The sequence below is a fragment of the Equus przewalskii genome, chromosome 20 (genome assembly GCF_037783145.1).
Source record: "Equus przewalskii isolate Varuska chromosome 20, EquPr2, whole genome shotgun sequence".
NCBI classification, from domain to species: Eukaryota; Metazoa; Chordata; class Mammalia; order Perissodactyla; family Equidae; genus Equus; species Equus przewalskii.
Window position 1 is genome coordinate 29205370 of NC_091850.1, and position 26994 is coordinate 29232363.

Consider the following 26994-nt stretch of genomic DNA (forward strand, 5'->3'; position numbering starts at 1 on the left):
CAATTGGTGACATTGGTTTGGCAGATCAGTGGTGTTAGGGCTCTAAGTTGATATCTCTGTCACTTCCTTGGCCCTTCCCTCATGATTACAGAAAGGCTGCTACAGCTCCAGATATCACATTCTTGTTCAAGGCAGGAGGAGGCACTTTATTAGCACTTGGCATTCCTGTTGAATGCGGAGCCCTCAGCAATTTCATTTGAGTCTCTTTGGCCAGAACCCATTCACCTGGTCACCCAGCTGAAAGTGGAATGTAGCAGAGAAGGAGAGTGGAATGAACTTTGGATCAGCCAGTTGGAAATGTCTGGAAAATCGGCTGTAATTCAAATTCAGCAAAGTTAAAACTACCCTCAGGAATGTAAACTCCTGGAAGGGACCTTGGCTGCTTCATTCCTTCCTCTTGTGTGGCACATAATAGGTGTTGAATAAACATGTGTTGTATTCAGGACCAGGATGAGGGTGAGGCAAGGCAGACCCCAGGGGCACACTATTTAAGGAGGCACTCATTCCCGGGCTTGGGCAAGTGCAGAGTTGACAGTTACAGTGTCCTGAAATTGAGGGTCTCCTTAAACATTGTGCCCTAGACACCTACCTTACCTAACCAGAATCCTGACTCTGGTTGAATGAATAAAGCAAACTTTCACAAAGATGTATGAAGTAAACTCTTTACAGCAGTGACATTTTTGAAAAAATATTCTTAAATCGTGCCATATCATAAACACCAAAATAAGGACTTAATTCACATCCCAAAGATCAGCAGAAAGAATAAAAGACTATGATTTAGCAGAGACAGGCTCTGAGGAAACCTGCCTGTTGACAATGACTGAAACATGAACTTTAAACATCTTGAGAAAATGTATTTCAGTGCAGAGAAAATTTGGTAAGACACCAGACTTCAGTGACATCTTATTTCCACAGTACACGTATGTCATTAAAGTACAGATTAAATACTATCATACTTTAAATCGTACGTGGACATTGGCAATCCAAACAGAAACAAAATGTTTCATAGATTCATGTGTTGCAGAAATAATTTTAAAAATAACTTGTGGGAAAAGAGCAAATGCTATGGAAGATAATTGGCATAGTAGCTTTGAGTTTAGGTTTCAAAAAAAACACCTTACATAACTTTATCAAAACAAAGAAAAAGACTACTGCCATAAGAGGAAGAGATTAAGAGAAATCGTTCACCTCAACTGGAAGGAGTTTACGCGGAGGTTTAAAGTTTTGAAAACCCACAGAAGGAACTGCAGGAGAGAGAGAGGTCATGTCCAGGACCTGGGAGTGGCCGGCTTTGCCCCTCCCTGCTGTCTTCCAGCCCCCCTGCAGTGAAATCCTTCCAGCTCTCCAAGGCTTGTTCTTGAAGCTTTTCCTTTCCTTCGTCTCCGTTCACGGGCCTTCTTTGAATTCCCAAAGCAATTTATCAGCACCTGGCGTAGCTGCTGAACGCAGTGACTTAGGCAGAACTGGCTGTCAGCTCTGACTCGGCCCCTGCCATGGGGCCTATTCTCAGGCAAGTGACCTGTGTTCTCTGGGTCTCTGCTGACTTCCTGTAAGAGGGCGGCGAACGGAACCCACCACATGAGCTGATATGCTGATGCATCAAGCACGAGCCGGGGGCTTGGCCCCTGGCATGGTCCCAGTGTTATTACTACAACTTCCCTTCATGCCTCTGTCTATGCTGTGTTATGTTATAGTCTTACCTCTAGACTTGCCCACAGGGTCTTATTCCAGATTTCCGAAGGTGACTTGGTATCTCCTATAGCTTAGATTCTCAAACTTGGGTGTGCATTGCAACCAACTGGAAATGTTAAAATGTAGATGCTCAGCACTCACACCTAGAGGTGCTAATTGGCTGTATTTGGGGTAGAATATGGGCATCTTTATGATGGTCCCAGGTCTTTCTCTACAGCAGGGCTTCTGAATCTCAGTACTACGGCCATTTTTGACTGGAGAATTCTGTGTTGTCAAGGGGTCTCTGAGCCTGTTTCACAGCATCTCTGGCCTCTACTCACTAGGTGCAAATGGTATCTCTCATCCCTGTTGTGACAACCAAAGGTATCTCCAAACATTGTCAAATGTCCCTAGGGGGGCAAAATCATACCCATTTGGAACTACTGCTCTATAAAATCACCTGAAGAATTGGCAGAGTCCCCCACATAGCTAGAGATGCTAAGGGTCTGTTAGTTGAATTGAGCTCAGGTGAGTTCGATGAACTGTCACAATGTCAATGGCACTGACACACACCCATCATTATACCTTCACTGAGTTTTCTAGTACTCTACTGCAGAAACCACCTCTCTCGTCAAACCGCTGGAGTCTTTTATTTCGGCCTCAGGATGGGGGGCATACTAGCCACCTGCTGGACTACTCTGAACACTAGGATCTAATATTTATTCCAGAGGGGCACTTTCTATGGGGAAACTCCTTGAGGAACTCCAGGTTTTTGCCACCTACCAGGTAGTAATAACTAGTTTACTGAATGGACGGGAGTCAGATGGCAGCAATTGCCTTTGAACGTGGTCTGTTGTACGTCTCTGCCCGTCCCTGGATGACATTTCAACTATTAAAAGGCCCGCTGAGTCTACATCAAAACTTCAGCCTGACATCCAGCTCCCAAGTAGAGAGGCAAAGAGTCAAACCCACCTCGTGTCCTCCATCCCCCGGGGGACGGGTCCCTGTGCTCAGCATCAAACCTGGGCAGGAGCCATGGGAAAATGCTGACTTGGATGTGAGCTGGAGAGAAAGCAAGTATGTTTCCTGCCTCCTGGGAATGAGCTTGAAGCCCCTACAAGTTTAATCAGGAGCTGCCTGCTCTTTACGGGGCCTTACCCTTTTCATCTCTTTAAATAGCAGAACGTTTTAAAGTCACAGAGAACTATTATAGCAATTCCAGGTCCCTTGCTATTGAAATGGCTAATGAAAGGGCACAGGTATTTAAATTACAGAAACGCCTAAAAACGTTCTTAAGGCAAAAATCATTACTTAGTCTGACTGTGGGAAAAATGGGTTTAATGGCTTCGAGAGGTGGGAGAGGCCTTTGGAAAGACTGGACAGCTCTGCAGGTAGTTGCTGTTCTCAGAGGCTGGGCTTATGTCACCTCCTCAACAGGGCAGATTCCTCACAATATGCGCTGTCCGCCTGTCTAGTCTCAGGGTCTAAGCAGTGAGGGCAAAGGAGGCTGTCCGGACAAAACCAGGTCCACTCATCGCGGGGCACGGTCCTGCAGGCCAGGCGAGCCTGCTCCCTTCGTCAGCTCTCGGCGACTCGCCCATCTCCCCTGCGGCCCCTACAACGTTGGCAGTGCCTTCCTGTCTACCTAGTTCTGTCCCTCCCCTCTGCTTTTACACAGGCTAACTCTCTCCAGAGTTGATTCGAGCTCGCTAACCTGCTCCACTTCCCTCGTGCAAACCATCCTTTTCCCGAAAGAGGAAAACCAGGAGTGTAGTGTCAGGGAAACCAAAGAGGGAAGGGCTCTTCACAGGGTGGAGTGAGACGGTTCCTTTGGATTTTGCACCAAGGGGCTGTGGAACCCTGGGTGCTTTCTCTTTATGGACGTCTGTGGGATGCCCTCCTCGGCTCTAAGATCCACCTCTGTGTCGTAAGCCGTTGGCTGCAGACTCAACGCAGCATTGAAAGAGAGAGAGAGGGAGGGAGAGAGAGAGCGATAGAGAGAGGCAGGGAGAGAGCGAGAGAGAAGAGAGGGAGGGAGGGAGAGAGCGGGAGCGAGAATATGCAGTTCAGCTTATTGCCACTAGGAGACACCAAAGACACCCCGATAAAGTGAAGCCTCGGGCTTGAGAATTTCCCTCTTCCCTAAGATTCCGTTTAAATCTTGTCCCAGAATTCAGCAAGAGGACTCCCACAAATCCAGCTGAGAACCATGAAGACACAAACCTCCATGAATTTTCAGCTCTCCATGTCTCGTCCCACAATGATTCTCGAAATCCAGGCAGACAGAGAGCTTTGCCAACGGCAGGCAGCTGTGCACCAGGGCAGCGGGACGAAGGAAACTTAGCTGGGTCCAGGGCGAGGAGATCTGCGTGACCGCTGCCGCAAAGCCTCCTTTGGCTTTGCTGCTGGCGCCTCCACTCAGCCTGTGCCCCAAATCTCCAGGCCTCTGCATTTTGTTGCTCTGCGACTGTCCCTTCCCATTAGCCACTGGGGGTGGGGATGGGGAGCAGCAAAAGCTCCGGATGCCACCCCGCGACCCCTCCCTCTCAGACTGCACGCTCAGTTAATCTCCATCTCGGATCACTTTATCTTCTCTGTCCACGCTGCCAATACCTCCTTCCAGGCCTGACCTCTCATCTGATTGTCACCAGCATGGCCTCTCATCTCCTACTGGTCAGCTTGTCCCACCTTCGTATCCACTCTCCACACCGCATCCAGAGGGGTCTTCTACAACACAAACTGTTACTCCCTCATTTGAAACGCTTTGCAGTCTCCTTCAGTACAGAATCCAGGCTTCGCACTGTGGAGGGATCTGGTGCCTGCTTACCTGCCTGGTTTCATCTTTCTCCAAATTTCCCCTTTCCATATTCCCTCCCAATCTCCACAACTCTTTATCTTACTCCCTACACACACTCCTATTCTTCAATGTTACTAAAATACTTGCATTTCTCTAATTATACTATCTTCTGTTTTACTCTGGCCTTAGCGCTTGGGAAACATTCAATGCCCTTCCTTCTTCGGTCCCCACGACCCCAGTCTGAAGAACTACCACCTTCTTTTAGGATTGAGGCTTAGACATCACCTCCTCTGAGAAGTCTTCTGAAAAGGGTGGCCGCCCTCTTCTGATTTGTTGCAGCTCAGTAGTGGGGTTGCTGCCTCCCGCCCCCTAGCCTTAAGCCCTGTCTGTCTTGTTCCCTCTTTTCCCCGCTCCTAGCCCTACACTTACTAAGCCCGTAGCAGACATTGTTGAAGGAATGGACCCAACGCGCGTCTGGCCGTGGGAAACGCGCTGACGCGATGCCAACACAAGGTGGCGCTGCGGCCACGTGCATCGGGAGTGCAGACTTTTCCCAGACCTGCGCCGGCCTGGCTGGATGGGCTCCGCTGTCACCACGCTGGCTCTTCGGTGCTCAGAGAGGGTCTTCTGGGGTAGGGATGCGTCTTGCAGTGCTGTGATGTCGGTGACGCATGTTTGGGGACAGACTCTTGCTCTGGTCCCTACGCCCTGGGGCAGACCTCAGGAGCTCTGAGCACCACCCTTCTTCAGCAAGCCCCTCCCAACCATGCCTTCTTCAAAAGCCCCCACTGCTTAGCAAACGTTGTGTTTCCTGCCCTGCCTAACTACTGGACTTTGTTGCTTAAATTTAAGATTCTAAGTTGTTTCTCAGAGTAATCCCCCGCTCCAGCAGCAGTACCTCGAAAATAGCACACAATAAATATTAGCTATTGGTTGATGAACTGGATCATTAAATGATTAAAATGCGTCATTAATATGAGCATTTCAAGTATCATGGAAGGCTGGCAGGAACTATTGTAATTTTTTTTCTGAATATAGCAAATTAGATTCCACAGGTACCGGCTCACATTGTCGCTGTGTAGGGTCGGCACAGGAGGTAGGACAAGATGTTTCCCCCCAACTCTACCCTTTCTCTCATGAGTGGGCGTATCAAATTGTGCTTGGAAATTCTCTTGTATTATCTCACAAAGATGGTGGGGTAGAAAGAGCCCCGCTTGGGAGTCAGAAGCCCTGTGTTTGGGTGTCGGCCCAGACTTTGAGCAGGTGCTTTATCAACCCTAGCCTTAGTTCCCACATCAGCCAAAGGAGGAAGTGACGCTGGATGACCTTTCAAGGTCGTACAGTCCTAACTGTGCATAGTCACTGTGAGCCACACTGACTGCAGGGCCTGAGCAAGTTGCCTGATTTCTCTGTGCTCCAATTTCTTTATCTGTGAAAGGGGAACCATAGTCAGAACTAGCTCAGAGGATTTGCTTTTTTTTTTAAATCAAGGTGAAGTTCATATAAAATTAGCCATTTAAAAATGTATAGTACACTCACAATGTTGTGCCACCACCACCTATATTGAGTTTCAAAACGTTTTCATCACCCCATAAGGAAAGTTCATACTCATGAAGCAGTCGCTCCCCATTGCCCCCTCCCATTAGGCCTCGGCAGCAACTAATCAGTCTTCCATCTCTACGAATTTGCCTATTTTGGACATTTCATATAAATGGATCATACAATATATGACAATTTGTGTCTTGCTTCTTTCACTTAGCATAATGTTTTTGAGGTTCACCCATGTTGTAGCATGTATCAGTACTTCATCCATTTTTAGGGTCGAGTAATATTCCGTTGTATGGATACACCACTTTCTGTTCATCCATTCATCCACAAATGGACATTGGGGCTGTTTCCACCCCTTGGCTATTGAGAACAGTGCTGCTGTGAACGTGGGTGTATGTGCATTTGTTTCAGTCCTTGTTTTCAATCCAGCTCCTACAGTTTTTGTGAGGACTTGCTACATGCCTGCCACATAGTAGCGGCACAATCAGTGTTAGCAAATGAGGTTTTTAATATCATCATGAAGGGTGCAGAGGGCCCCACAGGGGTTGTTTCTCTTGTTGTCTCTCTCATATCCGGGAGCCTACTACTCTCCCCACTACTGGTTTTTAGTCTACGTCTCTGTCCATTCCCCACCTGCTGCCATGGCTGGTGTGGAAAACTAGAGCAGGTAGAGTAGGATGGAAAAGGCAGGGGAGAAGGAGTGGAAATGGGGAGGGGAAAGTGAGCGGCTGGGCACAACCCCTGCGCAATAGCACTGAGTGAGGGGAAGGGACAGGAAAGATGACTTCCCAGGAAGGAGCAGACCCTGAAGTGCTGCCAGCTCCCGCTCCCGTGCTGGGAGGGGTGGGGTGGGGCCGGGGCTGGTGCCACTAGCAGAATATGATCAGGGCCAGGGAGTGCCTCAGGCCAGGACGAGCGAGGGAGCCGGAAATGGCTAGATGGTGAATTGGTGGTCTTGTACATGAACACAGGATTCTGATTGAGGCTGAGGGATTCTGCCGGAGTGGAGTTAGGGCTGGACCTAGGACAAGCTCTGGGAATTGTCAGCTTGAGATCAGGTGACAAAGTAGTAACGGGCAAATGCAGGTTGTAAGACAGCTAACGCTGCCAGGAAGGCAAATAATCTGGGCCACAGGTGTGCTTGTTGGATGAGAATGTGGAAAGTGCCTCCGCACCTGCCTGACAGGAGTGGCGAGGCAGGTCTCTAAGAGCCGTGTGTACGGCCATCTGGGATTCCGGGAAACCTCTGCTTTGGGTGCTGGAGGATGCAAGGAAGGCTCCATATAGCTTTAGGCAGAGCGGTTTCTTCAGCTGGGACAGAAAAGCCGAAGGCCTCCTTCCTTGAGTAACTCTCTGAGAAGAATCCCATTTTCATCCGTATGGTGGGAATCAGGATGAAGAGCAGGGAGGGGACCCATAAGTCGGCTCTTGGAGGTGCTGTCAGAAATGAGGCAGTTAAGCAAGTGCATCCCTGAATTATCTTTTCTGGTCTCAATCTTCAGTCTGAGACCCTGCCTCTCTAAAGTTAAATGATGAGAACTTTGTAGGGGAGACCTTATGGCTTATACTGGAGGGGAACAGCCTTAGAGGACACCAATGTGAGGGTTGTCCTTTAGGATGAAAAGAATCTCATCCTAATGTGGCCCTCAGGGGAAGTGCCAGCATTCGGCCAGTGGGGGAGCCCTTGAGTCAAGGGCAGAACCATTCTAACACCATTTTTTTCTGCAACTTGTGTACTGTTCTTTGCATATCCAGCAAGTTTTCTTGCTCCTTCCAATCACAGCTCACACTAAGAAAATAGTTTTTAGAATCCCCCATTTACTGAGTCAGTGGGTTCATATGAAGATTAGTGGTTTTTTGGAGCAAGGATTGAACTTAAAGATCATCTAATCCAATTCCTTCATTTAACAGAGGAGGAGGACTCGGAGGTCCCGAGAGACCTTGCCAGGAGTGGGTTGATGAGTCAGGACTGGAACCCTGGTCTCCAGGCTCCCCATCCAGCGCTCTTTCCACTGCTGTGCAGGTTCTCAGAACCGACGTCCAGCTGCAGGGGTTTCACGTGACTCACGGACCTCTGAGGAGGTGGTGCTTTCCCACACCCACCCTCTCTCTTCTTCCTTTTTCTTTCCTCCCAAAAGCCCCAGTACCTAGTTGTATATCCTAGTTGTGTGTCCTTCTAGTTCTTCTATGTGGGACGCCACGTCAGCATGGCTTGATGAGTGGTGTGTAGGTCAGTCCTAGGATCTGAACCTGTGAGCCTGGGCCACTGACGCAGAGTGTGCAAACTTAACCACTACACCACTGGGCCGGCCCCTCTCCTATTTCTGATTATATAAAACACAAACACCAAACTGTAGAAAAAAGATAAATCTATTTGTCAGGAGAACAAATAGTGTCTCTTTATCCTTTATTTTCTGTCCTGAGAACCTACTTAGGTGTTCCTGGACACTAACCAGTTAAGGAAAGCATACTAGTTACTGGTAGGAATTGTTAAAGCCCATTTGAGAATCTCAGACAACACAAGAGCAACAAAAATTAGTGTTTACACCAAAGAGGAGAATATTAAGTGGGAAGTCAAAGGGGATATGGAGAATTTTCAATAAAAGAATAAAGCATATAAGATTGGCTCAAAAAGAGTTTAGAGAAATGAGATATTTTTTTATGGCCAGAGGAGGGCTTCAGAGAGATGAGAGCATATCAGAGGATATTTGTATTTAAACTATGATAAATACACTAGAGGATAGTGTATTTAAACTATGGTCCAGGCTGGAGAAATCAGACAGCTTCAGCACTAGGTAAGTAAGTAATACATATGCCAGGCACACAGTTGGTGTAGCTGAAAGTTAGAAATTCCGGGAGGTTTGAGACTGTTCTCGGGAAGTGGATGAGAAAGCTGGCTGTAAATTTCCTCGCAGAGAGGGTGCTGTCGCCCTGCCCAGCCAGAGGCAGGCAAGAAGGCCTGAGCTCTGCTAATGTGCTGTGGATTCCCCTCTCAGATGGCGGGGACGGCACGCCACGACCGAGAGATGGCGATCCAGGCCAAGAAAAAGCTCACCACGGCCACCGACCCCATTGAAAGACTCCGACTGCAGTGCCTGGCCAGGGGCTCCGCAGGCATCAAAGGACTTGGCAGGTATGACTCGGGCCATGGGGTGGCAGGGAGATGGAGGAGAAAGGCAGGACATGGCCTGTTGAGGCTAACACTAGCTGCGTGACCTTGAGCAAGTCACTTCCTCCTGGGGTCTAATTTCCTTGTTTGTAAAATGAAGAGTTAGGGAGAATTGATCTCTGAGGTCCCTTATAACAATTTTCGGTTCTTAGTCCCAGATTCAGCAAGGCCCATGTCTGCTACAAGAGACTGCAGCTACTGGAACCCCTTGAAATAAAGCGAGAAGCATACCCAGGGACTAGAGACACCTAGCAGGCCAAGGAGAGACACTCCCTAAAGCTGTGACAGTAGAGGTCGGGTTGGGAGAGGGAGGAAGGAATAGTGATTTAGATGTGACTGCAAAATTTGGAGTGTTGCTCTCAGACGGTCATGTCTTGCTCACCTCCAGGGGCCCTGGGATTGCCTGTGGCATAATTCACAGCTCACTGCCAATTGGGTTATCCCAAACTCTGTAGGTCCTGTACCCCGGCCCTTTGATAGGGTGAGTAGTCCTCAGGACTGAGAAACCCAAGGGAAAGGAGATTGTAAGCCTCCTGAGGGCAGGTCCTGTGCATCATCTCTTTTCAACAGACCACGTTGAGTGCCTGCCATGGGTTCATGGGTAAACAAAGCTTCTCCAGGCCCCATGGAGGACTTAGACTAAAGAGGTTGAGAGTCACTGAAACAGGATTCTCTGTGGTGTGAGAAGGTGTATTTTACAGAAGTACAGGGTGGCTTCTGAACTTCTACAGAAGTTCCCTCCTACGGCAGGGAAATCCAACCTCACATCCAGATGCTGGGGAAGGCCTCACTTCCAGCAAGGTACTCAGCATTGAGAATGTCCGTTTCAATAGTCCCAAGTCTCAGACTAAGCCCAGTTCTGTCAGAAGCCCAGAGTGTGGGCATATGGACCCTGGTGGCCAGGCTGTCATAGTCCAACTGGAAGACCAGTCCACTTCCCCTCAATACTGTATCCTCCAACCTCCACCTCTTCATCATGGTCCACAGCATTGTCCTCTGCAGACCCCTCAGCACCACCACCCTCTCATCCACTCTCTGGTCCATTCCATTGAATTCCCCTGCCACCTATGCCATTTCCAACTCGCACCCCCTACCAGCCCTTCCACTGTGAGCCAGTCTATTGTGAACAGTCACTGTCTCGTTGGGGCCTTTTGCTTGAATGTGCCCTTGCCTCCTCCCCTTTGCTGGTCTTGACGGTCCCTAAATCTCTCCCCTCCAGTGGAAGCTGTCTCTTCCCTTCTGCCCCTGCCTTGGGGTCAATCGAAGATTCAACACACTCCTTCAGTCTAACCCCTGATCTCAGTTTGTATCCCCCTCCTTTGCTCCTTACTCCTTCTCTGTAAATCCTCTCTTTGAAGGACACCCCATACTGTTAGGCTCCACCACCTGCCAACTTTCAGGACACTCAACCTTCTGTGAAGTGTTGGCCCCTGGAACAATCCTTCCCACACTGTCTTGAGTCTTTATCCTGGTCAAGATCAGGGTGGCTCTATCAGTACTCTGGCCCCTTCACTTTTGAAACCAACTTCTACTGGTTTTCAACAATATGTGTTCTTTCTCAGTTGTTTCTGTTTGCTTCATAAATGTAGATCTCTCCCAAGATTCTTATGCCAGTACCTTTTAACTTCACTAAACGTCTTACCCACTCACTCCTGACTTACTTCGCTCTTCTTTATTCTGGCTTCATTTGGCCTTCTGCCACATTCTTGGCATCAAACCCTCTCCTAAGCTCCTAACTCGTTTCACAATTTGTATCTTGTCTTTATGAGGGAGAACACTAGATAACTAGCAAACTAACCAGCTAGCCAGTGGACATCTCTATGTACAGCCGTTTACCACTTAACAATGGGCATACATTCTAAGAAATGCGTCATTAGGTAATTTTATTGTTGTGTGAATGTCATAGAGTGTACTTACATAAACCTAGATGGGGTAGCCTACTATACATCTAGGCTATATGGTATTAATCTTATGGGACCATCATCGTGTATGTGGTCCATCGATGACTGAAGCATCCTTATGTGGCACATAACTGTAGTTGTCTTATTGTCCAAAACAAAACTATCATTCCCTCTTGCAGACATGAGCTTCCACTGCAGCCGCTACCTTCAATGGTATCACCACTCTTACAGTTCCTTAGGTTGGAAATTTTATAGACCTAACACATATGATTCTCTACTTCTACAATATCTTGCAGTCTCTTTTTTTCATCTCGGTTGCTCAAGTGTGGAGAGTCACCATCTTTCTCTTGGATTCTTAATATGGTATTCTCACTGGTTTCTTTGCTTCCAAGCTTTTGGTTCTTCAGTCCATTCAACCTGCTATTGCTAGAGTTGCCTTAAAATTTTATTGTACTGGTGTCACTTCTCATGAAGACCATTCAATGACTTTCCTTAATAAAATTCAAACTCTTAAGCATTTAAGGAGATTCAGAATTCTTCAGATTCTGCCACTACCCAACTTTCCATCTTAATTCCATTATTTTTTCCTTTATAACAGTCCTCTAGCTACCTCAGATGCCCCAAGAATACCATAAAAATTTCTGTCAGTCTGAAATGCATGGCTTCTCCCTTCACTTAAAACTATTGATCATCCTTCTGGTTCTCTTTTTCTCTCTCAATAAGTTTCCTTCTTTCATTTTTTTTTTTTTTTTACCTTGGGCAGCACAGTTGGGCTGGCAGGTTGCCTGGGCTGGGCAATACGCTCAGGGCCATGCTCTGTGTCACAGCCCAGCCTGGAGAACACGCAGGACACCAGGCCCCAGATTCCTGCTGTGGTCCTGCCCCTCGATCTGCTGCCGTTTTCCCCTAGTTCTCAGCCTGTTCTAGGGCGGTTGGGCCTTCCCTGTCTCCTCTCTGGGCTAGCACATCCTCTAGACACACTGACTCGACCTGTGCCTGACCCTGAGTGTGCACTGCACCCCACCCCCGCCACTGACACATCCCACCAGGACCCTGGCTCCCAGAGCCTGCTGAGGCAAGAAGCTCAGATGGCTCCAGGTTCAAATCACCCCCTTCCACTCTGGAAGGGTGGCAGCTGTGCTCTGAGCCTCAGTATCCTTATCTGTAGAATGGGAAAATAACCCCACCATTAAGGGGTGGCTGTGGAGTGAGGGAGTTAGGAGGAAGGCCAGCCCGGGCCCTTATTCATGGGGTGACAGTAACTCCCGTCCCTGTACCACCTTTTTTTCCCATTATTACAAGAAATTTATTTATTTATTTATATTTGTTTTTTTCTGTTTACCTTTTGACCCCCTTCAAGAAACCTCAATAAGTTTCGTAAGGGCAGAGACTGAGTCTCATTCATCTTTGCATTTCTCCTCATATGGCTTAATGCAGTATCTGGCACATTGTAGGTACCTAACCAATTGTGAATTTTATTGAATAACACAGGGTGGTATTTTTTGTTTGTTTGTTTTGTTTTTGTTTTTTCCCATGTTGTTGGATATTTACTAGGATGGGAGAGAATAAAGCAATGGGCTGGTTGCCCTAGGAAAATGGACTGATGAAATTATAGGAATTTTCTTGGCTAAGTTTGCCAAAGTTTCCCCATAGTGGTTTAATAATACATGTGATGGACTGAATATTTGTGGCCCCCCCCCCCAGATTAATTGGTTGAAATCCTAACCCCCAGTGTGGTGGTATGAGAAGGTGAGGCATTTGAGAAGTAATAGGTCATAAGGATGGAGCCCTCATGAATGAGATTCATGACCTTGTAAAAGGGACCCCAGAGGGCTCTCTAACCCTCTTTCCACCACGTGAGAACGCACTGAGAAGTCAACAGTCTGCAACTTGGAAAAGGGCCCTCACCAAACCCTGAATCTACTGGTGCCTTCGTCTTGGATTTCCCAGCCTCCAGAACTGTGAGAAAGAGGTGTTTGTTGTTTAAGCCAGCATGAACTGACTAAGACAATACATTGCTTATTCCAAATTTACTTATGTTTTACGAGGAAACTGATCAGTTCACTTCCTGTAGCACTTCTCTTTGGTCATTAATTAATTTATTCATTAATTCATCCAGCCAATGAATATTGATAGAGCGACTACTTCATAGTAAACAAAACAGTCAGGATCTCTGGCCTCCTGGAGCCTGTGTTCTAGCCTGTGTGATCTCCTTAATCAAAGTCTTGTTTTTTAACTGAAATGTGAGATACAAAGGGGTAAGAATCTGTCATTTTTACATGTAACTAACATGGAGAAAAATATGAGTTTTGACTTGATATTTATACATTGTTTTAGCATTAATAAGGGACTTAAGATCAACCAACTAGTCTCTTATGGGAAAATGAGACCCAGAGAAGTTGCAGGATGTGCCCAAGTCACGTTTTAGTAGCAGAACTGGGACTCAAACCCAGGTTTTCTGAATCCCAGTTAAGAACTCTATTTACGTGTTAGACTGACAGCAAAATAAAAACCTCTCAAGGCTGTACTGAGGGCAGTGATAGATGGTGGAGGGCGAGAGACTATGTGGCAAAGACGGAGGTCACAATGGGATGTGATGAGATCAATGAAGGACCTTGAGAGTTACCATTTGACACAATTAGAAAATATATTATTTCTTTTCTAGAAAAGGAGATGGGTCCCCCATGTTTGGAGGCAATCAGGCAAAGCTGGAAATAAAGAGGCATGTTCCCATATGGAGGCTTCCTATAGCTAGGATGGTGTCTGTACATTTTGGGTAGTCAGTGAATGTATGTTGAACAAATGAAAAAAAATTTACGTTTTATGCTAAATTATGGAGACCTTATCAAGAAAAATAGAATACAATATGGTTTTCAAAGCATCTATGTGCAGTTTCTGCTTTCCTTTAATTGGGAGATGGGAAGATTTGGGATCTACTAGCAAAGACAGGGGCTTGAAAAATGTTACATGTATTAATTTTTTAAAGAGACTTTACTTTTTAGAACATCTTCGGATTTATAGGAAAATTGAGAGGATAGTACAGAGAGTTCCCATATGCCCCCTCATCCATTTTCCCTGTTATTTACATTCTTCTTAATATGGTACCTTTGCTATAATTAATGGATGAGTGTCAATGCATTATTATTAACCAACATCCATAGTTTATTGAAATTTCCTTAGTTTTTACCTAATGTCCCTTCCTGTTGCAAGATCACATCCAGGATGCTGCATTATATTTACTTGGCGGTTAGGATCCTCTTGGCTGCAATAGTTTCTCAGAATTTCCTGGTTTTTGATGACCCTGAGAGGTCAAGTATTTTGTAGGATGTCCATCTGTTGGAATTTGTCTGATGTTTTTCTCATGATTAGACTAGGGTTATGGGTTTTGGGGACCACAGAAGTAAAGTGCCATTTTCCTCACATCATAACAAGGACGTCTACTGTCAACAGGTTTATCACTATTGATCTTGACCTTGATCACCTGACTGTGATGGTGTTTGTCTGGCTTCTCCAATGTAAAGTTAGTTTTTTTTCCCGCTTTCCATATCGTACTCTTTGGAAGGAAGACTTTCTGCAGAGCCACACTTAGGGAGTGGGGAGTATGCTTTTCCTCTCTGAGGGCAAAGGATGTGCATAACTTATTTGGAATTCTTCTGATAGAGAAATACATCTCTTCTTCCACATTTATTTAAACCAATATGGATTCATGGATATTTGTGTTTACTTTGGGCTATAATCCAACGCTACTTTGTTTTTACTGCTCACATTGTTCCAGCTTTGGCCTTAGGAGCTCTTTCAGTGGCCCCTGTGTCCCTTTGACATATCCCTATTCCCATCAATGTAGTCTTTTTTGGGGGGCACTTTCTTACTTTCTGGTACAAAAGACTCCAAGCTCATCTTGACTATTTCCTGCCCCAATCTTAGAATCAGCCATTTCTCCAAGAAGCCCGATTCCTTTTATAAAATTTTATTTATTTATTTATTTAGAGGTAATGTTGGTTTATAACATTATATAAATTTGGGAGGTACTTCATTATATTATGACTTTTGTATGGAGTACATCGTGTTCACCACCAAAAGTCTAGTTGCCATCTGTGACCATACACATGTGCCCGTTTACCCCTTTTGCCCTCCCACTACTCCCCTTCCCCTCTGGTAACCACCAATTTGTTCTCTGTATCTATGTGTTTGTTTGTTTATCTTTCACAAATGAGTGAAATCATACAGTATTTGTCTTTCTCCATGTAACTAATTTCGCCTAGCATAATACTCTCAAGGTCCATATATGTTGTTGCAAATGGCAACACTTCATCTCTTTTTGTGGCTGAGTAGTATTCCATTGTATATGTATACCACCTCTTCTATATCCATTCATCTGTGAGTGCACTTAGGTTGTTTCCAAGTCTTGGCTATTGTGACTAATAATGCAATGAACATAGAGGTGTACATATCTTTTTGAATTAGTGTTTTTGTGTTTTTTGGTTTAATACCCAGAAGTGGTATAGCTGGATTGTATAGTAGTTCTATTTCTAATTTTTTGAGGAATCTCCATACTGTTTTCCATAGTGGCAGCACCAGTTTGCATTCCCATCAGCAGTGTACAGGGGTTCCCTTTTCTCCACATCCTCTCTAATACTTGTCATTTCTTGACTTTTAATAATGGCCATTCTGACAGGTGTGAGGTGATATCTCATTGTGGTTTTGATTTGCATTTCCTTAATAATTAGTGATGTTGACACTAATGATGTTGACATCTTTTCATGTGCCCATTGGCCATGTATATCTCTTCTTTGGAAAAATGTCTGTTCAGATCCTCTGCCCTTTTTTTTTTTAAAGATTGACCCTGAGATAACATCTGTTGCCAATCTTCCTCCTTTTGGTTTTTTTTTTCTCCTCCCCAAAAGCCCCCAGTGCACAGTTGCATATTATAGGTATAGATCCTTCTAGTTGAGCTATGTGGCCACTGCCCCAGCAAGCCTTGATGAATGGTACTAGGTCCATGTGCAGGATCCCAACCAGTGAAACCCTGAGCTGCCAAAGCGGAGCGTGTGAACATAACCAATTGGCCATGGGGCTGGCCCCTCTGCCCGTTTTTTAATTGTTTGTTGTTGTTGTTGTTGTTGAGTTTTACGTGTTCTTTATATATTTTGGATGTTAATTCCTTACTGGATATATGATTTGCAAATATCTTCTCCCAATTGGTAGGTTGTTTTGTCATTCTGTTGATGGTTTCCTTTGCTGTGCAGAAGCTTTTCAGTTGGAGGTAGTCCCATTTGTTTACTTTTTCTTTTGTTTCCCTTGCCTGAGGAAACATACTCAAAAAGATGCTGCTAAGATCAATGTCAAGCGGTGTACTGCCTACGTTTTCTTCTTGGAGTTTTATGGTTTCAGGTCTTATGTTCAAGTCTTTAACTCCCTTTGAGTTAATTTTTGTGTATGGCGTAAGGTAAGGGTCTACTTTCATTCTTTTGCAAGTGGCTGTCCAGTTTTCCCAACACCATTTATTGAAGAGACTTTCTTTCCTCCATTGTATGTTCTTGGCTCTTTTGTCAAAAATGAGCTGCCCATAAATATGTGGGTTTATTTCTGTAAGCCCAGTTTCTTTTATTGGAGAATTGTATTAGAAACTAAAATCTAGGCTCTCAGTTTGCTTGTTGTTACTCAGATGTTACTTTTAGGTCTTCTTAGCTGACGGAACAAGGAAGTATATGTGTGTATATTAACCTGTGTATATATACATATCTATAAATATTTTTATATTTAATCACCTGTGTCTATATTAAGCTAAATGTGAATTTATAATATCAACTATAATTGATATAATTGTTCAATGTAATTGATATAATTGTTCAATTCCAATATACATGTATAGCAATATCAGAATTGCTAACTCATATCTCTGTGGGAAATATCTTTATTAACTAGAGTTCAGTGCTTATGTGCAGTTTCTTTTGCCTTTAATCTTACAGACTCTGCTTATTTCCAAAGTTACTTAAGTCGGTACTTTCACATTCCCCCTTCCCTTCTGTGAGGTTGTTTTAAACTTTTATAATACAGGTAGACTCTCTTGTCACAGTCTGCATTCCTTCCTGGGGTCCCCTGACCTCCTAACTAATTTTTTAAAAAATTTATATATGTTGGGGCTGGCCCCGTGGCCGAGTGGTTAAGTTCGCGCGCTCCCCTGCAGGCATCCCAGTGTTTCATCGGTTCGAATCCTGGGCGCGGACATGGCACTGCTCGTCAGACCACGCTGAGGCGGCGTCCCACATACCACAACTAGAAGAACCCACAATGAGAAATATACAACTATGTACTGGGGGGCTTTGGGGAGAAAAAGGAAAAAATAAAATCTTTAAAAAAAAAAATTTATATATGTTAAGCTTCACTCTTCGTACTCTAAATTTCCATGGGCTTTAGCAAATGCATAATGTCGTGTAGCCATCATGATAGTATTGCGCAGAACAGTTTCATTGTCCTAAAAATTCCCTGTGCTTCACCTGTTCTCCCTTCCCTTCCCCTCATCTTTTTATTGTCTCTATAGAGTTGCCTTTTGGGGAATGTCATATACTGAGAATCATACAGTTCATGAATGGTGTTGTTTTTTTTTTTTGAGGAAGATTAGCCCTGAGCTAACTACTGCCAGTCCTCCTCTTTTTGCTGAGGAAGCCTGGCCCCGAGCTAACATCAATGCCCATCTTCCTCTACTTTATATGTGGGACACCTGCCACAGCATGGCTTGCCAAGCGGTGCCATGTCCGCACCCGGGATCCGAACTGGCGAACCCCGGGCCGCTGAGAAGCAGAACTTGCGCGCTTAACCGCTGCACCACCGGGCCAAGCCCTCGGTTTTTTTTTTTTAAAGGTTTGTTTTCTTTTACAAGAAGCTGGGAAGGGGCCCTCCAATTTTGGAAGGAGAGTACAGGGAAGAATCTAAGACTTCTATATTTTACTTTGAAAAACTTTGAGAGTGGTTTTCTTTTTTAATTCTTTATGCTAATACCTTGTTCTTTGTGGGTTTTTTTTTTTCTTTTCTCGTGTGTGTGTATTTTCTTCAGAGTGTTTCGAATTATGGATGACAATAACAACCGAACCCTTGATTTTAAAGAATTTGTGAAAGGGTTGAACGATTATGCTGTGGTCATGGAAAAGGAAGAGGCAGAAGAGCTTTTCCGGAGGTTTGATAAGGATGGAAATGGAACAATAGACTTCAACGAATTTCTTCTCACGTTAAGAGTAAGTGGCCCCATGAATCAGTGTATATGCCGTGTTTGGCTTTCACATGGTTTTGGTTGGCTATTTTGAGGTTTCGTTTTCAGAAGTTGTTAGTACACTGTGGAGGTGATGGGCAGGAGATTGAGAACAGGTTTAGAGACATTTTAGAGCAATCATAATTCACATCATTTAGCAGCACGCAAACAATTTCACATCACTGAGAGGAATAAGATATTTCATCACGTATGGTACCAAAAGAGCTCATTTGCTCATGCACATCTGTGTATGTGTTTTTTCTATTTGTCTAGCCTCCAATGTCTAGAGCCAGAAAAGAGGTAATTATGCAAGCTTTTAGGAAGTTAGACAAAACTGGAGATGGCATCATAACAATTGAAGACCTTCGTGAGGTGTACAATGCAAAACACCATCCAAAGTACCAAAATGGAGAATGGACGGAGGAACAAGTATTCAGGAAATTTCTGGATAATTTTGATTCTCCCTATGACAAAGATGGATTGGTAAGTAAAAGAGCTTAATATATGCGACATTTCTTCTATCCAATTTGTAATTGTAAATGGGTTCAAGGCCTTAAAAAATACTTCTACCATATTTGTTATAAACAGAGAAGAGAAGAGAAGAGAAGTAAAATATTTCCTTAGGGACCATCTGGAAAGTTGAGAACTAATGTAGTAAAAAAGTGTTTGTGTGCCCACATATGTTGGTAGGAGATCCACATCAGGCTCAATACCCATCATTTAGAGGATGCAGTATTTTGATTAAACATTCCATTTCACAGTTGCCATATTTACCATACATGGCTAGCTACATTCCAGTGAACTAGACTATAGTAAAACACATTTAACTTCAAAATGAGACCGTAATTCAATTTTTTGGAATGTGGTTCACAAGGCATTTCAGAATATTGCAGTGTCTTTTAGACACATCGTTATACACATCATTTCTCATAACACTTTGCTATGTGGAAATGCCATTTAAGGGAAGCTTTCAGTAAAGGGAATACCAGAGAACAGAATTTACTCTGATTTAATCTTTAGTAGACTTTGAGGTTAACTTGCATTGCTAAACTACAGTGAACTTAAAAACAAAAGCAGCCATTCCATCTCCATTAACTGTCATCTTTAAGTTACAAATGTATAGCTCGGTAGGATAAGGAATTACATCTCCATTACTGTTTCCAGGCTGAGATGAAATTGTCCTCTGTCTTTTACCAAACAGCTATAAATGGAAGTTTTAACCAGGATTGGTTCTGATCTCAGATGTCCTGAAGGCTGTGGTGATGGGGAAGGGAATTCTCTCCTTGATTGACAGTCGGCAGCAGGAGACCCTGAGGAAGGTTGTCCTAACCCCTTTGTCACACAGGAAGGATTAGAGCGACAGTGGGTGGGAAGAAGAGATGGTGGTGACAGGAAAAGAAATAAGCCTTCTCTTTCCAAAGGGAATTCCTGCCAGCCTTTTCCATGAGACTTCACGGTGAGTCCTGTTAGCAATGGTGAAGAGGATAGGAAGGGGACGTTTCTTTCCTTTCTGCTGACATCTTCCTGCCAGGGACAGAGATATACCCTCCATTTTAGACTGAAGGGATTGCAGAGGTGGATAAAAAAAGGTCTAGATTCTGTAGGGCAGCCAAATGCTTAGGGACAGAAATAACGAAACCGTATGTTTTCTTCCAATATTGCTGGCCTTTGATCTCTGAGATGGCAGTGGAAAAATAGTCAACTGCCGTTTCCCCAAATTAGCCCAACTCTTCATGGGATCCCAGGGTGTGTTTGCCTCCTTTCTGCAGGTGGTTCCTCCTCGTCACCAGGGGAAACCTCAGCTGCCCTTTTCTCTAACCCGAGTCAAGGGAGCCAGTAGCTGTGATTCAGCTGGTTTAAAGTTCCCACCCCGTCCTCTTTCGCATTCATCTTCACAAGCCACATTAACTTCTCAAATACTCACAAATGTTAGGGTTTTTAGCAGTTGCAACATCTGATGTCACCTTAATACCATGGACCATGTATTAATACCCAACTCTGACTGTGCATGAGCACCATCTAAGGTATAGGCTAATAATGCAGATGGCTGGCTGCACCACAGAACTACAGAATCCATTTTTTTTTTTTGGTGGAACTCAAGGATTTACAGTTTTAATAAGTGCCCCAGATGACTCTAAATCACATTCATATTTGAGATTCTTGACTCTGATCGATTAAGAAGTGCCCATTTTTGATTACTAAACATAATATGTACATGAACTTCCGTTAGCATCGTTATGGATCTGGGCAACATTAGTTGAGCACTTACTGTGTACTCGGCATTGTGCTAAGACCTTCATAAGGATATCTCATTTAATAGACACAATGAAAATGTTTCCAAAAAGTGATATGTGATTCAAACTTTTGTATGCTAAATCATATTTTAAATGCACAAGAAACGGTTGATGTAAGGAAACTCCATGGTAAATTCAATTATAAAGAGAATCTTAACCCCTAACTTATCTTATCCAAATTGAGCCGTTTTGCACAATTAGATTTCTTATGGTGAAGCATAGCTACACTTGAAGCCAATGTGCTCATTTATGGCTAAAAAATATAGTTGATATCCAAGTAAGAAGAATTTAGAATGCTGTCAGAAAGTTGGAATGCTCCCTAGCCAAGGACTATGCTCAAATCTGGGATCTTCAAGAATCCAGGCTAAGCTCTCAAGTAGTCATACAGGTTACTGGGGTTTGCAGCTGTCATGGAATTTATCATAGGTCTTGTCCCCACAATCTGCTCTCCCGTCAGCCTATGTGCCAGAAGCCCGTTGGATGGAGGTAGGAAAGCAACCAAGTCATGTGTGAAGCAGAGTTTCCTCACTTGATCCTATCCCTAAACCCTACCCTAATGGGGTGAGACTTTCACTTCCTATGTTTTTAATATCTAGGTTTTGAGGTTTTCGTGTGTATATATTATTTTATAGTTACAAATATTTTTTAAAAATCTCTTAGAACTAGGTTAACCTTTGAGAGGATATGAGTCATGTTGCCTCATCTATCCCATATAGAAATTTTTAAATAATTCAAAATATTTTAAGTATATTACTAAGTGTATATAGATAACCTAAATTTATTTTTTGATTTTCTAGTCAGTCTGGAGCGGAGAAAAAGGGACTGTACTCTGTCTCGTGACTCAGACATTTCCATCGACCCTAGCCAGGACCTTCTCCAGGATGTAATATATACTCTGTCAACTAAGGGTAGTCTAGCCAAGAGCCCTGCCCAAAGAAGAGGTGTCCAGTCTCTCATTTTTTCTAATGTCAAACAAAATAATTAAGTAGCAATAATTAGTACTGATAGTAATTTACTATGATGAGGGCAAACTTATGGGGGAAGTCATAGAATTTGTACTTCAGGCCATTCCCAGTATACGTTGAGTCTCAGGAAATAAACAGACACTGCACGAAGAATAACTGATGGCTTTTTCTGAAATGGACAAAGGTAGCAGCTCTGACATCTGGTTGTATGTAGTCTGACTTCCAGATGGGGTTTAACGCTGGATAACTGGGAATGCAGAGGAGGACAGAAATAAAGACATTCAAGAAGGGAGGACATTAATGGTGATCTAATTTTAGTAGAAGCTGTGCTCATAGATGATTTCTTTCTACTTCCAGATCACTGATGAGCACAGCTCAACTATTAGCTCAGTCCAATGTCTTTCTTCCTACTGATTTTTACTATTTTGTTGGGGGGGGGGGGTTAGGTGTAGGAGAGAACTGTGGACCCTGTGACTTTTTTCTCTTTTCGCTTATAGTTTCAGCAAAAAGGTAAGTGGGCCAATCAGCTCCTATGATTCTTAAAAAAGATACGTAGGCACTCAGTGGGAGAGGACTTTGCTGTTATAGACTAGGAAGGGGTTTTGAATTATTTACAGATTTCACTTTTTGTGGTGTTTTTAATCCCTCATGACACTGAAAATTGAGGGCTAACTAGAAAAGAAAAAATTTCCAAAACAACCATCATTATTGTGTCCCGTATAAATAGAGTTATCCTTTGGGATCCATTGACTGGCCATAGACATCAAACGAGAGAACAATTCTTTCCATGAATGCACTAATCACATCAGCCAATATGCTTGAATTGGAGTGTACATATCACCTACACCTGTTAAAAAATAAGACTGAGAACTGTTTTTTCTTCTTTCAAAAAGGAAAGTAATATAAAATCCTACCCTAGCTAAACATGTGAGTTGTTCTTCCAAAAAGACAGTTACAGGCACAGAAGGGAGAGAGATTCCAGGGTGAGGGAGAGGCATGGAGCAGAGGGCATCTTTTTTCACTCACTCTGAGCCTTGAATGAGTAATTTGTATCTTAAAAAGCGTGAAGCGGAGGAGTATTTAACTAGAAATCTGTTTCCTTACCCACAAGACAGAAGTCCATTTTTTCAAAGGTAAAACATTACTTTTCCTGACATGAGGACGAGATGTTTCTGACATTTCACAGAAAAACAGTATTAATTACAGTTAAAGAACACTCGTTTCTTTTTCTAAGTTTCAGTCTCACTTATCTGAACAGATGGGCTCCTGCTCTTAAAGAAAGCCGAGAACCTGTATCTCACTTTCCATTTAGGTTGGTTTGGAAATTTTCAAGGCTTTCTTCCTCTCTTCCCCATGCGACCCCTCACAGCCATCCTTAACTTCACTTTTTCTCTTGTTTTAGATCTGTTGCTCAGCCTTCTTGATTGAAATTTCCCCTCCCTTTACAGGTACGGGAGATGGGCCTCCATTGAAATGGTGAGAAGCAAAGTTTCGTTTTTGTTTCTAACTTTTCCGCTGCAGGTGACCCCAGAGGAGTTTATGAACTACTACGCAGGAGTGAGCGCGTCCATTGACACTGATGTATATTTCATCGTCATGATGAGAACCGCCTGGAAGCTCTAAATGTATGACCTGGTGACCAGGGCCTTGGAGATAGCCATGTGGCTCCAAATGATTAAATATCAGCTCAAAACCAGGATTGCATCTGAGTTCATGTTCATCCCAGTGTTTCTTCCATGTCAACACGCACTGCATTTTCTAGGCCAGAAATAGAGACACTGAACAGTTAATTGTAACTGAACTCTGCTGAGGCTGTTCCTTAGCTATAAAATAGGCATTAATTAAAATAGGATCTATAAAGCTCCTAAAGCCGGGCTGATATATGCAGATGTCTAATAAACATTAGATGTCTTCCTTGGCCATTAATAAAATTTGAGTATTTTAATTAGAATCCCCACCCATGCGCTCATTCTTTCTCCACCTCCCTTTAGATGGTCCATTTCTAGTTGGGAAAATTCATCTGTTTTTATCACTGACTGTAAATCTTTAAGTGCTTCAGCCCCAATTTGGGGACCAGAAGGAGACCACCTGCTAGCCTCAATTTCCCTAACTGTAGCTTGAGTTTCTCTGACTGTGTTTTGGGGAAGTCTTCGTTTGACAAATTTGCTTAAAATGAAAATTTGGGGGCCATTTTAAAGGCTGGTGTGAGACTGGAGCCATCTCCTTGAGCGGCAAAGCCAGGACCATTCCTGTGATTAAAGTTTGAGGCTGAGGTGTGCTCTCAGATTTTATGTGGGACCTCTTGCCCTGTGAGTGGGCAGAGCATCTCAGTAAACCTTTGCCTGGTGGACTGTTCATCTCTCCTCTCCCTGCCATTGGCCAATCATGTTGAGGTTCCCACCAGCACAAGGAAGTCGGGGGTGAAGTAGACCAGGATCACAGGTGTACTCCAAAGCAGATTTTCCATCTTTTTCTTTTTTTAGCAAGATCGGCCCTGAGCTAACATCTGTTGCCAGTCTTCCTCTTTTGTTTATTCCTCCTCAAAGCCCCAGAACACAGTTGTATATCCTGGCTGCAAGTCATTCTATTTCCTCCATATGGGATGCTGCCACAGCAAAGCCTTATGAGCAGTGCATAGGGTCCATACCCAGGATCAGAACTGGTGAACCCTAGGCCACTGAAGCAGAGCGTGCAAACTTAACCACTGGGCCGCGGGGCCGGCCCCAGATTTTCCATCGTGACATTTCACGGCTCAAAGCGTTCTCCTCTCATCTCCAAGCTTTAGTTTCATGTTGTTGATATGTGACTCTCCCCTGTTGATATGTGACTCTAAGCAAAGGCAGCCCCAGCTGCTGGAAAATAGATGTTGAAACTACCACTCTCCCCTGGTGTTTTCTGTGTCTGGGCTAGAGATAAAAACACAGTGACTTGCCCTCTGACTATGGTGCTGGAGATAGTGACCACTCTGCTTTGTTGCTCAGGGACAGTCATTTTTGCCACCTCTGTCCCTGGCTGCACTCACCCCCTGGTTTGGGGACATAGATTGGAGTAATAGTCCCTTTTAAGATCTTATATGTTTAAGTGGCTCTGGATTTGGGCTTGAACACACTTGACGTATGTTCTACTCATTCACTTGTTTGCTTTTTATTTCACAGACTTGGAAGGTGAGATCAGGATATACATTGATTTAAAAACTGTGAAAACAGGTGTTTCCAGATGAGAATTATGGCAATCATTAAAGAGGACACCTTCCTTTGTTTGTTGTTGAGGAGCTAATCTCTCACTCTGGTGACAGGCTGGGAAAGGGACCTTTTTCTTGAGGATGGGAGCATCCCCATATCATGGGCCACCAACCTTTTTTGGAAATTAACTATGCAAATCTAGTTTTCCATTGGATTTATTATCTAGGCTTATATAGAAGTTGGCAGGCCAAAAGATGCCAAGTGATATGAAGAAATATGTAGAAATGACATAGAAAGCCAGGAGAAATTATAAAGCAATGTATAGAAAAAATATCCATGTTTTCTGCAGCTTGCACCTGGTAGATTGTGGCTAAGGAGAGGTCCCAGTTTCTTGGGCATGGTGGGTTTCAAGCCTACTGCTCTGGATAGATTGTGTCTTTGATTCTGGGACAACTCATGCCTCTGCTTAACTGGGGCCATGGAGTTAGCATGTGATTCTGAACAAGGACTGGGTTGCAGCTATCAGCTTCATCTTCCCCAGTTGTACGTTGCTTCCTGTCTAATTGGGGCGCAGCTATCAGATTTCAGATAACCTGTGCCTCACAGTGTATTTGGTCACATTTAGTTACCTCCGTTCTAGAAGGTTAAGTTCTGGGCCACAAGTGAGGATTCCACCACAGCCCCCTCGCCCTCCATAAACAAGATCTCCTGAGAACCTGATGGTCAAGAGTCACACCTCTCCTATTCTGAATCTTATCTGGGATTTCTGGTCTACCCTGGATTCCCTCATTATCACCTTTACTCCTTCTAGTACCAGTGGAAGGAACAGTGAATGGTCATTTATTAAAACCCATTTGCTAATACTGTTCTGGATATATTTTCTGTTTATTTAACTTTCACAATTTAAACATTACTCCATTTGAGCTTAAAAAGTAAGCACTTGGGTCAGGAGATAAAACACAATAAGAAGTTTCTAAAATAACCCTTGGGAGTCCTTTACTTCTGGGGCCAGGAACCTACATAGGAAGTAAATAAATAAATAAGCCAATGAAAAGAGGATAAAACTAACAGCTTTTTTATGAAACAGGAGCAACATGTGTAGAAATTCTGAGAATCAGGATTAATCAGAACAAGCCACCAATACCTGCACTAAATCTGGGTTCTAACTCCCCTAAACGCAAACCTAGGCAAGAGCAGAGGAGACCCTGCCACGGCGGCTGTCAGGAGCTGGATCGCATCCTGCTTGAATTCCATTCAGAGTGCAAATGAGAAATCCAAGATGCACGAGTTGCGTTGTAGACTGAGGCAGAATTCCTCCAGCCGGTCTTCGGGGCTGATTTTCGCAGACATTCAGACTAACAGGATTTCTTCCCAGACCCAAACGGCACTCTGGAGGACATGTACGGCTCTTTGTGGTTTGGTGGCAGGCGTGGAGTCACATTTTACATCCTAACAGCAGCTTCTAAGGCAGAGCTGGGCCCCCTCCAAGTAGGCTGCACGTTGGCTTTGCACGCATCATGGTTTTAGTTTGAAAATACATCCCTTCATTAAATATTTATTGAGCTGCTGCTATGTGCCATGTTCTATTCTAGGTTGTGGGGGGAGAGCAATGAGCTAGAATAAATGCAAACAAAACCACTAGCTTTCAAACCAAACTAACAGGCCTCAGTGGAAGAGATCAGAAAGGAGGGAGAACGTGGGCACTGACCTCCCCTCTGAGTTCCTGCAGCTTCTGAAGCCAGGACGGTTGCAGCCTTTCCTACTGCAGTGTATTGGGAAACTGTGTAGTAAATTTGATGCATGTAGACAATCTATCAAGACAACTGAAGGAAAATCTCCTTCTATTCTTGGAGGCAGATCGTTGTTTTGGGCCTTCACTTCTCTTGGCCATTGTGGATTGCCTCAGTGAGCCACAAGTAGGTAACGATTCCACCGTCATCAAGTAATCTTGATGCAATCTGTTCTGCTGATGTTTAGTCAAGTGGAGATTAAATTAACCAAATGAATTCTTGGGTGGTGTGTGGGTGCCCTTCTACTCCTCCGTCATGAAATCCTACTGCCATTCTCTGCTTAGTGTACCTTTTTGGATTTGTGCATATCTCTTTGGGGAACAGAATGAAAAACCTCACAACTTCCAATGGTCCAGATTAGTCAACCAACCTGCTTTCTTGGAAATTATAGGCTGTTGTTTTAAACTAAGAGCTTGTTGAATAAATCAGCA

General features: G+C 44.0%; 1 protein-coding gene across 7 annotated transcripts in view; it reads left to right on the plus strand.

Annotated features, from left to right (window-relative positions):
* CAPSL (calcyphosine like) overlaps positions 1-26994 on the plus strand; it is a 48177-nt gene that overhangs the window by 17084 nt on the left and 4099 nt on the right. For 2 of the 7 annotated variants that reach the window (XM_070587030.1, XM_070587031.1), the window contains exons 2-5: positions 9013-9149; positions 18141-18318; positions 18606-18815; positions 23040-23067. In XM_070587030.1, coding sequence (XP_070443131.1) covers positions 9013-9149; positions 18141-18318; positions 18606-18815; positions 23040-23063 — 549 coding nt within the window. In that variant the 3' untranslated portion in view covers positions 23064-23067. Of the gene's footprint in view, positions 1-8720; positions 8812-9012; positions 9150-18140; positions 18319-18605; positions 18816-23039; positions 23068-23112; positions 23543-26994 lie in introns of those variants that run through there. The other 5 variants (XM_070587027.1, XM_070587028.1, XM_070587026.1 and 2 more) reach the window with 3 other exon arrangements.